We start from the raw sequence: 17,529 nt of genomic DNA on the forward strand, positions 1-17,529 counted from the left end.
GAGCAGATGCACTGCAGACTTTGTTTCCTCCTCACCCCTCTTTGTTAAATGCTACAAAAATTCTCATCTTACACCACTCACCTGATACTGGTACAACTGGCGCATCAGTGGGCAGGAGATGAAGTGGTTACGATGCATTGCCATCACCAACGTACCACTGTGCGGCGAGTTCATCAGTGCAGCTACTGCCTGGAGAAGTCGTGCTGTGATCCCGGTCACCTGTGCGTTCCCCTGGCGGATGCGAGCCAGTTCCTGCCCCAGGGCCTGCTGTAACGCCAGGGCAAGCGGGCGCAGGTTTGAATTCTGCCATCGTGGGTCTGGATTTAGTGGGAAAAGCTAGTAGGATACAGAAGGAAATACGTTTATGAGAGCACATGAAAGGACTTGCTATACAATAAACATCCTGAGGCAGAGGACTGATTTACCTTGTACAATCATACTGACTGTGGGTTAACTGGAACCTTCTGACAGAGCTTTTTCAATATTTTAGCACCTGGTACAGGAACAGGCACAGCATCTATGCAACCCCAGCGTGACTATCAATACTGACACCGTGGGGGAATCACCATACTACAGGCAACCAACTTGGCCAATTAATTCCCTGTAGGCTCCTTCTGGAGTCAATGGAGAGAGGGAGGCTCTGCAAGCAGACAAGCCAGAGTACAAATGCTGTTTACACACAGCTTTGCCACCAAGGCCCTGCAAGCATTTCACAAATCCTCCATCCACTGCTGAGAAGAAAGGCACTATACACAGAACAAACACGGTGCAGAGACAGTAACATGCTAGTAGGCACTGACAGTATTAGGCATGATCAAAAGCCACATCATGTTCAAACTACAAGAAAAAAATCCTTCCAGTATCAATGCCAGCAGGCTGTAGTGGCGCCACCTCATTGCCTGCAAACACTGCAGGAGGAAGGGGTCAGAAGATGCAAGTGTAAGAGAAATGCATTTTGTAAAGGTCCTGCAGGGAAGTAGCTGATCAGCTAGAGATTATACCAGTACCTGCAGAAAGATGCCTGCTAGATCATCTTCTGGACCCAGAACCTGGACCTGGCTTAAGGCCCGGATTCGGCTCTGGCCTTGAGAGTTCTCGGGACTAGATTTTGACCTTGCAGTCTCAGCGCTGTCTGCAAGAGGGATAAAAGAAAAGAAAGAAAAATGCCGTTATGGTAGCTAGCATCTGGAGTCCCAACACTTGGATCACCTTCAACTTTACAAACTCTAGCTACCGAGGAATTCAGTAGCTTTTCTCTTGAGGCCAAGCAAAACCTATTTTTCCATATCACTCAGAACAACTCATTGTAGTAAACTCGAAGAATATTGGAATTTCTCCCTTCACCAGGAATGAAAAACTCTAGCAAGGACTGGTGTCTAACTGTAGCTTGCTGATATATTGCAACACAACCCCTTTTGAAGACAACTCTTCCTGTCCCTCTCAACAGCAACGGAGGAAGTAAGTTTGGAAGACGACTCTGATATTCAGAAGTTTAGGCTATCCCACGCAGTACCTCGTCGGGCTGGTAAGGATGCAGTGAGCAAGGAGTGGAAAGTCTGGCCTCCTGTCGCTCCTCTCTCATGTTGAACCTCCACAAGGTGAGCCATGTAGTCTGAAAAAGGAGGAACACATACATCATCTCGTCCTCTTTAGTAAAGCAGGACAGAATTGGTCACTGTTTGTACAGCTCCCGCAGCAAAGGGAATTTGCTGTTCCATGGACTTTGTAAACATGATGCTTTTAAGCCTTGTTTCTTTTACAAGTTAGCCTCCAAATTACTTTTTAGACTCTGTACAATCCAATCCAGAAAATCCTTCTCTACTTCAGGAAATACAGCCAAGGGCCATCCAGACAAGCTCTAGGGAGGTGTCTACAGTGACAACAGGCTGCCAAAGCAGCCTATGCACAGAGTTTGCTGAACTAGTTTGGATTTTTCCAAGGAATTCACAGGAGATACTCGTGAAAACTGTTCAAGAAAAAGTAAAATGCGTAGTCAGCCTCCTATGAAGCTCTTACTCTTGTCCATGATGTTCTGCTCTAGTGTCTGTGGGTCATGAGATACTGCCTGATCCAGGTACTGCAGAAGTTTGCTCATGCTGGAAACTGGGATTCCAAAGGACTGAACAAAGAGAAGCAGCTGCTGTGGCTCCAGGTCCTGCAGGGCTGAAAAACACAAACACTGAGTCCTCAGACCTCTGAATTGCTCCGAGAGGGTCATCTTTATTACCTGATCTTTGTGCTTTTGGCTGGACCAACAGTGACATGTTAATGACAGGGCTGCAGAGAGCCCAAAGCCAGAAGTCTGACAGCTGCCTACTATGTTTTCTTTGCTGTGCAAATCATCGCCGCCTTATTGCATCTTCCAGTTAATTCACTCACTGGCTAATTTGATCTTCTGTTTAATTTGATCAAAACCTCAGGAACCCAATCATTCGCATTAAAAACATAACTTCCACACTATCTGTTGATGGCTGCAGGCAGGAATTATTGAATAATTCAATCACGGGCTATAGAGAGCTGTCATTTAATTAGTAAGAAAGGGATGAAAGCTCTGAATACCAAGAAGAGCACTGACAAGCTGTGCAAAGACAAAAATAACTACAGGTATAGCTTACATCCTTCAGACACTGCTCTCCACATTGCAAGCACACCGTGTCCTATGGAAGCAGTGCTGTGCCTGTTGTCTGGTGACTGTGTAGCTTAATTCAATCTGAATTGTTGTAACAAAGATGGGATCCAATTCAAAGTCCCCCAACTGCTTTAAAATACACAGAAAGTGCAATAGTCATACAGATTCTCTCCCCTACTTCAAAATTAATAGTCACTGCCTATAAAAGCCAGCAAGATTCAGCAGCACTTGGATCAGAGTGGGAGGAACTGCCTTCCACGCTGCAGTAAGGAGCTCTACCAAAGGCACTGACCTCCTCTTCAGTCTCAGCCTTCACCTTTCTGCTCTTCATGCTGTGAGGATTAACCTGTGGGGTCTGATGGTTAGTGAGGTTGTATCCGTTCTCAAACCCTTGGTACATGAACTACGCATCATGGCTGAGTAGGGAATCACCCTGGGACATCCCATAACATTCCCTGCCCGGAACCAGCTCATATTCTGTACATCTGTTTGACAGCCTTAAGGGACGTAGCAAAGAATGTATGTTTAGATTGCAACTGTCACAAAATCCAGAGACACACTGCTTTCTACATCCAAGCTCCCTGCTCAGCTGCAGCATCTGCACTGACTGATGGCCTCACCCAGAGGCATCCAAGCAGGATGGCTGGGCACACAGAGGACTTGAGCGGGGAAGCCTCTCCCTTTCCTTTCGGAAGGATCTGAAACACCAACAAACATCCCACAGGCTCACCTGCATCCACAAGACGGGGGACCTCAGAGCGGATCATACGCAGCTTTAGCCAGTCGGGGAGCAGCAGAGCCTCCTCTGAGGTGTCAACCAGAAAAGCAGTAGGAAGGGGCTTTTTCTCCGGGAACCATATATCCAGTAAGGTATAAAAATCACCATCCCCTGCTTAAGAGTGGATACAAAATTATCTCCCATGTTCACAAGCACTTAGAACACCCTACCCTTCTCTATGCAAATCAACACACCGGAACACTTTCTTGTTCAAAGGTCAGAAACAACTTGGGAATAAACACTATCAAGTGGAAATGTGAACTACATATCTGAGTGCCCAGTTCTCACACTACAATAAGTCTCTGAATCCTTGTTTAGCAGGGGGGGACACACCATCATTTTAATATTTCCTGCTGTCTGCAGAAGGCAAAAAAATAAGCCTACAAATCCTTCACTCCGTGCAGCAATATTCTGATAGATCTCACAGCTACAAACAAACATTGCAAGGGATAAGTCTGTGAGTAGAAGGATTAACACCAGTCTGACCTGTTAGGAGATGGCAGGCAGAGAAAAGGCTCTCTGTATTGTCCATGACCCCTTGAATAAATCTGAGCATACTTCACTAACCTTGAGGTGGCCCTAGTGTCAGGAGAATAACCATTGCATGAACCACAAGGATGTGCATAGTGGCTGTTTCCCCACTAGTCCAACGAAGGAACACCTGATCCTGGGACTCTGACTGGAAAAAGGCAGAAAAAAAACACGATGAACAAAGGTGGGGAGAGAAAGAAGAATGAGATCTGTGAGATGCAGATGAAAGGAGAACATGAGAATGGACAAACTTGGTCAGACCAAAGTTCCCCCTAGCCCAATATCTCCAACAGTGGCCACAAAAGATACCCAAGGAAGTTAAAAAAGCTTTTTATGTACACATACACTTGGCTCTGATATTATGCCAACCTCCAATTATTGTCAGATCAGGGAATTCTTGAACCAGATGTAGTTTCTACATACTCAGTAACCCACAATGGGCTTCTCTTTTGTTAATTTATCCAGTTTCTTCTACTTGCTTAAGGCAGGCAGGGAGGAACTCACCCAGCTGTACACCTCCTCGCCTTCCTTACTCTGGCGCATGCGTTTGATGTAGCGAGAAAAGATGGAGAGAAGAGCCACAAGCACTGCATCTGATTCAGCACAGTATGAGAGCTTGGAGAAGAGGTGAGACATGATGGTAGAGCGCTCCACTATGAGCCGGGCTACATCCTGCAAGGGGAAAAGATCCATGAGGTCTTTACAGAACAACACAGCCGGGTCCTCCTGCTTCATTGCATCACATTCTCCAGTTTCCATCATCAGCCCAGTTAATGCCACTCTGGAGATCAATGTGTAGAGTCAAGAGTAGAACCATCACAACAGGGAAAACACCAGTACTTTTTTGCATGCATCTTGTGATACCTTAGTGTCCCCTGTTGTAGCGCAGCTGCATTCTGATGCATCCCATTACAAAGTGAGCGTTTATCTAGTAAAAATCTGCGTTTCTCTGAAGAAACAGATCTACTGACTTTTATCATTTAACATTCTCCACGTATCTAAACAGATCTATGCAGGCAGAAAGAACACATGAGCCTCTAGATCCATGCATCAATCTCCAAAAGACTGTTACAAAGGATGTAGTTCAATGGACTTAAAACCAATAAAAAAAGCACCCAGAGATAGAACAATGAAAAAAAAAAATCATTGTATAAAAGCCAAACAAATGAAAAAAATCACCAAAACCTTTAAAAAAAATTATCAGAAATCCAATTTTGGTTATAGGAGAGTGCATATCCCACCACTAATGCTCCTGACTTCCCATTCTCTCCCCAGATATATGTGACTGCAGGTTTAGAACCTGCTTACTTGTGAAACACTGCCAGGTGGCGGGATTTCCTTCAAATCACTACACACTCTTGCATTCCCCATACCATCTGAGATGGGCTGCTGGACTGGAGGTTATTGCTCTTATATCATTTCATGATGTGAAACCAAAGACACAGGTTGCCTTCCAACACATATGCAGAAACACAAACACACAGTTATCAGATTCACATGCTCCCAAGAACCTCATCATGCTGGTACAGCAAGTCACATGCCTACCACTGTCCTGAGACATGCCAGGTCTCCCCCGTGCAATCCCTCTGCCCTAGAAACCTGGCCTCTCACCAGAGCGAGGTCATTGTGCTGTCCCTGCTCCTCTACTGGGGCGTGCTGGGAGAGGTACACCAGGTAAGCACTGATGGTCTGGGGATCTGTCTCCATGTGGATGGCCTGGAACAAGAATTCCTCTCATTAGAAACCAGAATTTAATGAAAACAAGCACCAGCATAAGAAAAATTCTTCTGCAAGCATATAAACGTGTCGATACCGTACCCACATGCAGTTTGCTCAGATTCGTCTTAGCATGAGTAGAACAAAGAATAAGTTGGTCACTTATCCCTTCCAGCTACTAACAGCTACCTGTTGCAAGGCAAGAGCTGTTGTTGCTCTAACACTGTCAAACAGCGGCAGCCTCGGGAGGTCTCTCAGCAGCCACTGATATCCCTGCAGCAGTTCAGAATCGCCAGAGTCTTCTTCCATGGGGTGATCTTTCTCCTCTCCATCACGCAGTCCCCCCTCCGACAGCACCAAGGACAGGCCCTGCAGAAGTCACACGGACACAGCTGTTGCATTTGAAGCCACAGCTGGACTACTAGTTTCATACTAGTGAATATAATAGAAACAAGCTTCAAACATCATGGAACGATCCAAATGCAGCACACAACAGGTTTCGTATCTCATATAATGTGTTTGCTTGACAGCTACCCTGCTTGAAGTTTCAGTCCTCTGTAAGCATAATCTTTTTGAGCCCTCTGCAATTCTGCTTGCCTTGACTATGCTCTAGAGCACCAGGCACTCACTCATTTACATTCCCCACAGACAACAGCTGCTGCCCATTACTCCATGTAGCACATGATCTGCTGAGTCTACACCTGAACTTCACAGGAAAGATAGCAAAATCCAGCTCTGTCTTAAGAAAAGTACTACTTGGCTGTTGAACAAAGGCGGCTTCTGAGCAGCAGGGAGTAGAAGTGCATTTGATGGGGTTTGGAGATAGAGGCAAGTTACTGAAGAAGGATGACATGAAACAATTTCACTGCACTGGCTCTGGACTCACGAGAATCTAGAACTCTGCCCTCAGCTTCTGACAAACCCTAGTCAAGAAGATTTTCATTTTGCTCACCTTCATGGCCAAGACCCGTGAGGCCACCTGGGAGGAACTCAGGCGTCGCAGGAAATAGTCAAGCACCTCGCAGGTTGTTTGTTCATCTGCTTTGGGACCCAACAGCAAGTCTTGCAACCGTCCAAGCAACTGCCTTTGTTTCTGTTGTCTCTGTGGAGCAAGAAGTTGGCCTTTCCAATGAAATCAAATCCAGTATGCACAGAAAGTAGATAACAGAACTGATCTCCAGGAGACTACTCACCTGGCGTTTCTTGGCACGCTGCTCCTTACTCTCGCCCTCCTCTTCTTCTTCACCTGAGGTCGACTCATCAGCAGCATCATGAAGCAGGAACTCACAAAGGCACTGCACAGGTAGGACGTCCAAGGAGCCCTCGCTGGACTGAACCAGATCTGCCAGCCATGGCATTGACTGCGATGAGGCCTAGGAAGCAAGAGAATAACAATGCAAGATCAGCAGAACATAGATGCAGCACACTAATCATTTAATTCCTGAACAGTAAACCACCTTCCCCTGCATCTTAATTAACTTCCTTTGGCCCTTCACTGCTCAAGTTTCAGAGACGAGGGATCAGATCCCAACATAGCCAAGCCATCAAGGGAGCCCACCTGTCTCTGAATGATGTTGAGAAGAAAGTCAGGGTGACGACTGCGACACAGGAGGTGGCCCAAGCGAAGCGACTGGTTCAGGCTTTTCACCTGCTCCAGGACATGTGGTGGAGGTCTGCGTGGGGGGCCTCTGCCAGAGAAACAAGAAGTTATCTGCAGGCAGACATACTTTCATTCTGGTGTTGATGAGGATCAGTCAGTTCAGTAGTGCATGAGGGCCACATGCAGGTGGCAACAAAAGGACAAGGACCAAATGTGACACATATCCCGCAGGCTACCAAATCTCAGAGCTCTTCTTGCCCACATCAACCACCCTATGAGTAGTAGGGTTTCCTGACTAGCATTAACTGGGATTTCATTAAGGCACCAGATTGTAAAAAGCTACTTACTGAGGGTCCAAACTTGTCAGCTGGGACAGCAAGAGGCTGCTGCTCTCTGTAATTGTTTGTTTTGTGGATGCAGCAGCCAGATGACCCTCAAATGCAAGAATCTCCTGTTTTTCTCTCTGGGAGATTTGAAGTTCACGATTAATCATCTCTGTGCGCGTCTCCTCATCCGTCAAGGTACATTGAGGATAGGAATAATTACTGAGAAAATAAGTTAAAAAAGAAAATGGTTATCTTGACCTATTCAAAACTCATGAATCACAGTCAGAAAGTCCCCAGGATCTTGGCTCCATCAGGCAACGCAGAAAAAACAAGGCAGCTTCCCAATGGGGCCAGGGAGACCAAGACATTTTCAGCAAGGCACATCACAGTCATCCCTCCCTTTTTCTCAGCTTTATTCCCTTGCTTATAATATTTCTGTTGGGGGAAGGCACCTTTCCCACTCAAATTGCAGTGTTGCTGCCAGCCAGCTTATTTTACACCGGTCCCACTGGAAAGGAAGGAGCCAGCTGGCACAAACTTCATTCAGAAATATGTGTTTTCGGTGGCCTATTTGATTTATGTAGGGATTTAAGCATACTAACTTGGTCATGACCATTTCCATGAGCATCTTTAGAGAGGGGTACTCTTCCCATGCAGCCAGACCTGCAGCAGAGAAGGGCAATCAGGGATACAGGAAAAAAAGTGAGGGTCTTTATATATATTCTAACACACTCCAAGGTGGGGAGACACACAACAAACTCACTTTGGAACAGCTCGCCATACTTAGGCACAGACAACATGATTCCAGCCACATGCTGGTCTAAACCCCTACACTGTGTATTTTTGCACACACAGGGAATACACAGTTAACTGCGGTTATCTCACCAACCCAGCACATGCCTTGAACACAGGCAACCACACTTCAGCAGACAGCACTCTGGCCAATTTTTGCAGCAGAACTAGTATCCTGGAAATGTCCACACTCACCAATGTTTTCAGGGTTGAATGCAGCCACTACAAGCAGAAGAGGCCAGGCTTTCCAGTAGAGGGTAGAAATAGCCAGATGTTAACTGTGGTTATCTCACCAACCCAGCACATGCCTTGAACACAGGCAACCACACTTCAGCAGACAGCACTCTGGCCAATTTTTGCAGCAGAACTAGTATCCTGGAAATGTCCACACTCACCAATGTTTTCAGGGTTGAATGCAGCCACTACAAGCAGAAGAGGCCAGGCTTTCCAGTAGAGGGTAGAAATAGCCAGATTTGGAGGCTGGTACCTGCAAAAGCCATCAAGAGATACAAGTGGTTGGATTTGGTTACTGAAGCCCACCTCAAGGCTGCTTTTCTCCTTAATCATGCACTGTTTAGATTCAGCCACACCAGTTCAGTGGCTTTCAAAAATAAGAAGCCTCTCTCAGAAGGGACAGCAGGGTTCAGATGAAAATTTCTAGAGCAGAAAGGTCAGAGTGCTTGCAGAGGAAAGTCCATTCCATGACTCCGGTCTTACTTGCCCTGGAAAAATTCCCACCTGAACCTGACATTGAAGTTTCCTCATGATTTTGTTATTAGAAATTGTAATAGCGAAAAGCATCTTAAAATCTGTGAGCTAGTATTGTTAGTCACAAAGTGAAAATGAGCTAGATCACAAGAAGATTGTCTATGTATAAGCCTTACCCTGGGGGTAGCTGGATATTCTCTGGATGGTGATAAGTGCACAGATTTAAGACTGCATCGATCAGCTGGATTCTTTCTACCCTCAGGACTTCAACATCTGGAGGAGAAGAAAAGACTAAGCAAGTTATTGACCCGTCTACCTGACTGAAAGTCCTTCAAGAAAAGCATCACAGTATAACAAAAATTTTACTTCAAGCAACTATGTTTCTGTGGACTTGTTCTTATGATATTACAGGAACAAAAGAACAACACTTAAGAAGCAGCAACACTTAAAAAAAGCTACAAGTCAATATATAAGGATATTGAGCTTTTCAGTTGCAATTTGGTTTAAATTCTTCATAACAGCAGGTTTTTTTCCCAAATGCATCCAATGTGATACCTGTATCTTTTTCAGAACTCAAATATACTCCTTCAGGTAAGTGGTGAATCTGCTCAGAACTTCTGGGTCTCAGAGGAACTAAAAATGCTTTTCAACTTTCTTGAAAGTTTTCAGACTCGCTCTAACTTATCTCTGAGACTTCCAGTATTTGAAATGGTGCAGCATTTAAAATGCTATACTGAGAGGCTGGACACATCTTCACAGGATATTCAACAGCAAAGTCTAGTTCATTCCACTTGCGCTGACTAGATCTGGATTAAGACTTTGCTATTAACCCGTCAGCACTAAGAGCACACAAGATGCTTTAGAATCAAACTCTGACAACCCCCTCAACTCTGACACAAACACATATAGCTCAACTGTACAGACATACTCTTCAAGAATGCAGGAATTCAGGACAAATGTTGAATGAATTCATTAAAGGGGCAAGAGTTAAGGCTGTTTTTGTAACTGATATTCTGTAATAGTGTTTGAATAATGGAATTACGAGGAGCATACAATACATGGGTTAATTACTTTAACTTCCAACCCTTTTATTTTCTGATGGCCTAAAAATTTCTATTAATTTTATGGTCTGTATAAAGGACTAAACTGAATTTAAAAACGCTAACTCAAAACTTTGGGTGGCTATTCACAGTCCCTCATCCTCAACACAACCAGTAATTTCCCAAACACTCCACGACAGAAAATTAGTAACAGGGAGAAACAGTAGGAGAAAATAAGAAGCTTCTCTAGTGAGAAAGCAACAGCAATACATGTCAGCATTTGAGTCAAATGCTTAGCCATCACAACTAAAACATGCTTTAAGTGATGCAAAGGTTCTTTGGTACGTGGTAGGAGCCACCTCAGCCCTGTGTGGCAATAAGAGGACATGTAGACAGAAGTAACCACTTGCTGGCTGGAGCTTTGTGCCGTCTTACCATCTGCTTGCACAGCCGCAGCCCGCTTCACCAAGTGGTCGGCAAGCTCCATGGCATCTGCAGGGCCAAGAGGAAGGTCCCGTGACAAACCTATCACAAGGATCCGCATCAGTGTGTCTTCAAGGATGGGCACCTCGGAGCAGAGGCGAAGGAAGAAGCTGCATGACACATGAGACATCAATCATGCTTCTTTTGACAGCAGCATGAGTTGCTGAAACCCTCTACAGACCCTAGAACTCATCTGAGCAGAAGATAAATCACAGCTTAGTTTACAACCCCTTCCCTGGTCTCCAGCTCCAAATGCAACTACCTGAAACAAATTGTTTTATGGAATATTGCTTGCGTTGCCTTGTACTTCTGCACTTCAGCCTACTTGAGTCTGAGCTCCCTAACGTTACCCCAGTACAAACCATACAGTGCAGGGCTGCCGTTCTTACAATTACAGCATCAAGATACAGAACAGCTTGGCACAGGGAACAGGAATGAAGGAGGAAGAGGAACAGATGGAAAATGGAGCAACATCCCTGAATTTTAAGGCAATGTAACAGAGGAAGAAAATCTAAGCACAGTTCCAAGCATCTCCAACACAGAGCTATATAAGGAACACCAGAAAACACCAATTCCTCTGCCTCCAGCTACAGCAGCTCTGCACCTGTACCCAGCTATAGGCGGGGCACACACTCACTTGCGGTCACTCTCAGGGGGCCAGTTGTCCCATTTGTAGTAGGTTTCTGGCTGTTCTGTGAAGAGCACCTTGTGGAGGCTGTAGAGGTGAAGAGGACAGTAAGCATGGTGTTTACATTGGTGGGAGCCTCAAGAACACATTCAACAGTTCAGTCTCCCCAGACTCCTGCTAATGCTTCCCATCCTACACATGAAGGAGCCCGCTCAGATAAGCTAGTCTAGCAAAAGTAACAACTCAAATCACAACAGAGAGGACTATACAGTATGGGCATTGGGTGTTTACAGTTCCAGTGAACACATCTCAGATACCATTAATTCTGGCTTGACCTGCCTCAGTAATGCCTTGAGCCAGACCCCAGGATACAACCAGAAGCAGGCAGAGAAAACAGCACTATGTACGGAGCCCTCAACCATACAGCCTGAAAAAGCACGTCAGCCAAAAGAACAACAAGGGGTCTATAGGGATCATGCCTGGTCAGGTAACTGGAAATTCCCCATTGGGTGGACCCAAATAATACAAATCAGAAATATTTTCCATTATCATATATTTCTGGTAAGAGGATGCATCTGCAGGAATTCCTGAGAGGGAGACAGTCCCAGCCTGAACCCTGCTAAAACACTGTTTCTGCTCCCTGTCTGATAAGGGGAGAGAAATCTAACCAAACCCTGGCATATGCATGGTTTTTCATAATACGTCATACACTGTTGGGAAAGCGACTGGTTATGCACAGCAGATTACCAGGCTGACTCCCTTACCAGTGCACATAGTCCTTTGGAGCCAGCTTGCTGATAGATGGAACGACTGTGTGAAGCCACCAGACAGCATCTCGTTGGATAGCAGCAATTTGGTTCTGGAAAGAGCGCAGCACTTCCAGGTCTGAAAAACAGTAAGGTTACAAACTACACGTGTATCAGAGCCCCATCAGGAGCCAAGCAGGAGAGGGTGGCTGTTTCAAGAGCAGATAGTAACCAGAGCTTCAACGCATCAACAGTAACTGGGAAGAGGTATATCGGACAGCCTTAAGCATCCCAGCCCTGACAAGCACACGTGCTTCGCTTTCTGATGCGCACTGCAACAAAACCTCGAGATGTAGCACGGACGAATTAGCGTTGTGAGAAGACGACATCTGGGCAGTCTCTTCAGTGCCACCCCAAAGGCCTGTCTTCTCAGCATTAGGTACTTGGTAATCCTTACGGCTGCCCCTCCAGGCATGACCCAGTTCCTCCGTCCCCTCCATACACAGTCCCCTTTCCCCAGCCTCTCAACCACTGCTTCCATAGATACGAAAAGCACCTGTATATTCACCCAGCCACGCAAATGCCACATCTGCCAACTCTGTCAGCCTCAGGATGGCAGCAAGCACCCCCGTGCCTCTATTCAGAATCGAGGTTTACACCCCTTCCTAACTCTTGCTGCAATGTTCCCCCAACCGCAGCACTGCCAGAAGATATCTACCAAGCTGCCCATCTTCAGAGAGAACCTAGGTTGTTCTGCTTACTCTTTTTCTCTCCTTTGTCCCAAGCAATTCCAGCCTCCTTCACCTGGGCTGTGATACCAAGCATCATGGAGACAGCTAGCAGATCAGTTATGTGGATGACAAACCGCTCCTTAATTAAAAAAAAAAAAAAAAAAAAAAAAAAAAAAAAAAAAAAAAAAAAAAAAAAAAAAAAAAAAAAAAAAGTGAGCTGAATCAGGAGCTGAATCAGCAATACCCAAAGCTGCCTTCTGGAGAAGTGTCTCATCATCAAAAATTACAATCATGGATGTTTGGGAATGGGATGTGGGAGCACTGCTATGGAATGTGAGACACAAATACTGACTCACTCAGATAACAAAGAGCAAAAGAACAGCCAGAAAAACAGATATAGAAGAGCCTAGAACACCACTGGTACATTCAGCAGCTCAAGGGTCAAAGAAAGTGGTACCTTGAATTCCATTTCTGCGTACTGGGCCTCCTTCCGTTCCTGCATAAGACCCAGACAGAAGGCCTGGAAGTTGATCTCGTGTTTTGTCTGTTTTATGATCTCCCGCAGCAGAGCCCGTGAAGCCCGCAGGTAATCGTCCTTAGTAGTCAAAAGATCCTGGAACACCATTGCTAGGTACTGAGGCCATACAGAAAGAGAAAACTTTCAGTGCATTGTAATGTATCTGCATCCACAAAATGAAAAGACACAAGGAAGCAATGCTGGTGGTACGCCTGTCCTTCAGAGCCCCAGGGAGCTATAATAACATTTCTCTCATGAAACTTCATTACCACAAGGTTGGTCACCCAGCATGTGGGAGTTAGAAAATGCCCATCCACATTTATTCCTAACAAGTGCAATAATATAATTTCAAAACAGTACGATACAGATCTCACAGTTGTCTGTGGAAAGATTTCATTTGAGCCTCAATTCAACTAAACCTCTTGGGTGGGGTTCTGGCATCACCGGCAGTCACACAAGACACTACACATACCTTCGGAGCTTGCTCTGAGCTATGCTGAAGCACAGTATACAGGATCTGCATGTTGTTGGGATTTCTTGCATTTGATAGTTCGTTGAAAATCACAAACTTAATTGTGGTGCCCAGGTTATCCCTGTGCGCATTCAGCAGCTCTCTGCAAGGGAAGACCAGAGGTATCAGAGCTGAGGTTTCATTGCAGCTAGACCCACTGTTCTGATTTCTCTTTGAAATACTTAATACACAAAAGTGAAGAGGATGGAGCAGCACGTATGTCCGGCAACATCAAAGGACTACTGAAAGACTTCCAGGCCAATGAAATTCATTTAAATGTTACACAGAACACCCCGTGGTCCAAGCTGGTATTTAAAACCACTACACAGAGCCACTGAGACCGCCAAGGCCCTGGGCACATCTTCCAGAGTGCTTTCTCTTCGCGTCACGAACCCGGTCACTCACTCACCTGACACACAGCATGTAGTGGTTGAGAAGGACTTTTGGCTTGAGACGGATTTTGATCAGGTTGGAGATAACTTCCATGTCCTCTGAGCTGTGGGTGTTGCAGTTCATACAGACTGACATCAGCAAGTCCTGAGCTGGCTTGGTCAACTGCAGAGGAAGAACAGAAAGGCTACAGCCACCTGCCATCACAGATCAGAAATGTAACTGGCACGCAGTACGCGGCCCTCCTGGCTGGATTCCAGACCAGGTCCAGAAGAGTCATGCTTCAACAGCTTCTGTCCTTACCTTTGGATTCTGCAGCCACATCTCCAGTCTCTGAACAGCCATCTGCCGCACCTCTTTGTAGCCACAGGTTGCCGTCAGCAGTCGAAGGAGGTTCCTGGAGACATTGTCCATTGGCTGGCGCCGGTTGAGTTGGTCCCGCAGCATGTCTAGGACATATTCCTCCACACTCTCTGCAAGGTCATCATACCTGGGCCACACAAACTGCATTTTATTCACTTCCACACAAGCCAGCTTGGTCACACTTTGCTGTGTCCAGAGATCAGCATCCTTTCTTGTTTGTGGTATGTGTTACAAAGAAACAAACAAAAAAAATCTACTCTTTTCTCCTGGAACCAGTTGTATCTGATGCTCAACATCCTCTAGCAAGTGCCGCAGGATAGTTAGTGCAGAGAGGGAGCTCCCTGCCGCAGCGTTGCAAGAGTGGGTGAGCACAGACAGATCTGCCACACGGCTACAGGAGAAGAAGAGGCACTGTACCTGGGCATGAGCTGGCCCTCCTGCTCTGGGCTCATTTTCTCCTCTGCAATCAGCAGCTCACTCTGGCTGTCTTCCTCCTCCGTCATGGAAGGGTGTGGACTACTCCCTAAGAGACACCAGCACACAGCACGCTTCATGAGACAACTCTTCTTTCTAAAGATCACTCGCTCACGCTCTTATGTGCTCAGCTTCTTTCAAGGATCCCCTTTGGCAACACTGAAGGAGGCCGCAACTAGTCACTTCTTCACGCTGTATCACATACAGGCACATTCTCCAGGCCTCTTTCACCGCCTGCCCTCAAACATCCCCTAGAAATGAGAGCGCCCCGAAGAGAGCAAAAGCAATGCCTGGAACTCAAAGCCTGGTCTATGTGACTCCATCCAGTAACAAACTATTCTCACCCGTCAATAAGCTCACCAGGCTCCATCCTCTCCTTACCCCTTTGTTCCCGCTTCCCTATCTTCTTACCAGCACTGAGGTCCCCTCCGCTACGTCCAACTTCCCCATGCAAAAGCATGCTCTTAGGAGGCATCTTGGTGTTAAAAGCTGTTTGGATGTTATCCACAAATGTCTTGCAGTGAGGGCTGTCCACCCAGATGCGCTCCCCAAGGGAGTCCTCAATGTAAACCTACAGAATAGAAAGCGGAAGAGAACACAAACCACGCTCAAGCCTTTTTTGTACTGGTTAATCAGAGGAGTATTTACGAGCTTCCCAAGTTTTTATTTGTTTTCAAAATACAGCTGTGAAGTAGGAAAGTAGCATAACCGTTGCGTGGATGAAAAATGGAGACCAGATGACTGCAGGCAAGTCACGTAAGAGCAAAAAACCAAACCATCACATCCCAAGCTCTTCTGGGCACCGACCCTCCCAAGCAGCAAAGCTGATTAAGCTTTAGCAAAGATTTTACAACAACTTCTACCACCAAAATATAGAAGCTGGTCTTTTAAAAGCTTAGCCTTTTTAAATCAACGGGTTGTGTTAATCCCCATAGACAAACTAGAGAGTAAGAAGTCTCTGGAACACTTATATCAGCACAGATTGTCAAAGGCATCTCAGAAAAGAGCAGACATAAGGCAACAAAAAGGCAAAGGAGACCACAGCATTTCAACAACCAGTGGAGATTTTCCTTTAAAAAGCCAAGGACTCTGGTTTTCTCCCTTGTCAATACAGGATAGGCCCCAGTCTCCAATTTCTGCCTCCCCCAGCTGCATTGCACACGCTGGGCAACAGGCCACTGGATACTGCATTCCATTGCAGCGGGAATAAATCCTCTGCTTCTATCCTGCCCACAACACACGCAGCCTTCCCAACCCTGGCCAGTTTTACCCAGTCTGCCCACATTCTGGCAGAAGCCCCCTTGGTTCAACAACCTTGACAAAGATCTCTGGCCAGTTCTCATCCTCTTCATAAGCCGCCATGAGAAGGTTGCAGGCCAAGACAGACACGAGGCTATTCCCTTTGGCTTTGAAATTGATAGAGGCATCTCTTCGGAGCAGGCTGCACAGTGCCTGGAATATCATCCACAAAAAATAAATTAAAAAAAGTAATCAAGCCATCTTGCAAGAAAACATACAGAAAAACTTTAGAAGAAGAAATACAAACTGCAGCAGCTTGCCACAGAGCAACGGTATTTACAAGGACATACAGATTACGTTCTGGCTTGAGAGCAACTGCAACTATGCTCGCAAGCTGACAGCAACGATACGTCAGTAAGCCCAAGAGTCCTGATGTGGCACAGCACTCACCTCGATAACCCCTTCAGTGGCAAATATGTTTGGTTTGATTTTTGCCAGGTACATGAGGCTCAGATACAGCGTGGTATCAGGTTTGGCTCTGTTCATTTTCAGCTGCTTCACAGCTCCACACAGCACCCCCTCAATACGGTCGTCGTTGCCTTCGGCCTCTGCTGCCTCAATTTCATCCAGCAGCACCGTGGGGGCAACTGCAATCATCAACACACAGGCATCAGTATTTGCCCTCACGCAAAATAACCTGCCCCAAGATGCTGGCCGGGCCAGTCACCAGGAAAGCAAAGCGTGAACCTGCCCACCTTTAGCCCCTGCAACGGTTTTTCCCTACCCGATTGCTATTAAAAGTTCTGTTTCACACCTGACAAAACAATCACGGGGCGTTTCGGTTGGCCCGTGCTAGAATACTCCTCTGCAAATGTATCAAACACCAGAAAATGGAATGACACTTCAAAAAGCAAGCAACATTCAGATCCAGAGCCTACTAAAGAAATACATGAATAAAATAGCACAACCCTGACCCAGAAATTTCCTCAGGGAGTCTTTCAGATGCTGCTACTAAACAGCTATCAGACGGGATGAACACAACCCAATGCAAACAGGAGAGGAGACAAAACTGTGACTTCAGCCCTATATCCAGCAGGGGAAACCCTTAAGGACAGCACGTTAATGTTAGCGTACAGGCTCAGAGAAAGGCTCCCGGGCTGAAGCTCCAGGGAAAGGTAAAACTGAAGTTTGCACCCTCGCTTGCCTGTCACGGCAGAAGCGCGGCGAGGCCTTACCTTCAATCGGGATGACAGACGGCTCCTTGATGGAGGGTGAAATGGCTCGCTTCTCCGCCACGGCCGCCTCTGCCCGGCCCACCAGGGCGCTG

General features: G+C 46.2%; 1 protein-coding gene across 1 annotated transcript in view; it reads right to left on the bottom strand.

The window, feature by feature from the left end:
- The window catches only part of INTS1 (integrator complex subunit 1), a gene marked incomplete at its 5' end in the record, with an annotated part of 30,074 nt that overhangs the window by 11,815 nt on the left and 730 nt on the right, over positions 1-17,529 (bottom strand). Inside the window, 29 exons of the mRNA XM_019473944.1 lie at positions 82-336; positions 1,008-1,132; positions 1,514-1,612; positions 2,017-2,163; positions 3,360-3,518; positions 3,975-4,086; positions 4,443-4,610; positions 5,550-5,654; positions 5,844-6,023; positions 6,607-6,756; positions 6,848-7,027; positions 7,213-7,342; positions 7,602-7,799; positions 8,183-8,243; positions 8,768-8,859; positions 9,257-9,353; positions 10,556-10,713; positions 11,241-11,318; positions 11,996-12,116; positions 12,739-12,847; positions 13,166-13,342; positions 13,698-13,839; positions 14,146-14,291; positions 14,430-14,616; positions 14,907-15,012; positions 15,375-15,534; positions 16,278-16,415; positions 16,653-16,849; positions 17,438-17,504. Coding sequence (XP_019329489.1) covers positions 82-336; positions 1,008-1,132; positions 1,514-1,612; positions 2,017-2,163; positions 3,360-3,518; positions 3,975-4,086; positions 4,443-4,610; positions 5,550-5,654; positions 5,844-6,023; positions 6,607-6,756; positions 6,848-7,027; positions 7,213-7,342; positions 7,602-7,799; positions 8,183-8,243; positions 8,768-8,859; positions 9,257-9,353; positions 10,556-10,713; positions 11,241-11,318; positions 11,996-12,116; positions 12,739-12,847; positions 13,166-13,342; positions 13,698-13,839; positions 14,146-14,291; positions 14,430-14,616; positions 14,907-15,012; positions 15,375-15,534; positions 16,278-16,415; positions 16,653-16,849; positions 17,438-17,504 — 4,044 coding nt within the window. The remainder of the gene's footprint in view (positions 1-81; positions 337-1,007; positions 1,133-1,513; positions 1,613-2,016; positions 2,164-3,359; positions 3,519-3,974; positions 4,087-4,442; positions 4,611-5,549; positions 5,655-5,843; positions 6,024-6,606; positions 6,757-6,847; positions 7,028-7,212; positions 7,343-7,601; positions 7,800-8,182; positions 8,244-8,767; positions 8,860-9,256; positions 9,354-10,555; positions 10,714-11,240; positions 11,319-11,995; positions 12,117-12,738; positions 12,848-13,165; positions 13,343-13,697; positions 13,840-14,145; positions 14,292-14,429; positions 14,617-14,906; positions 15,013-15,374; positions 15,535-16,277; positions 16,416-16,652; positions 16,850-17,437; positions 17,505-17,529) is intronic.

This window comes from Aptenodytes forsteri, unplaced genomic scaffold, assembly GCF_000699145.1.
Source record: "Aptenodytes forsteri isolate BGI_AS27 unplaced genomic scaffold, ASM69914v1 Scaffold55, whole genome shotgun sequence".
In the NCBI taxonomy this organism is placed as follows: domain Eukaryota; kingdom Metazoa; phylum Chordata; class Aves; order Sphenisciformes; family Spheniscidae; genus Aptenodytes; species Aptenodytes forsteri.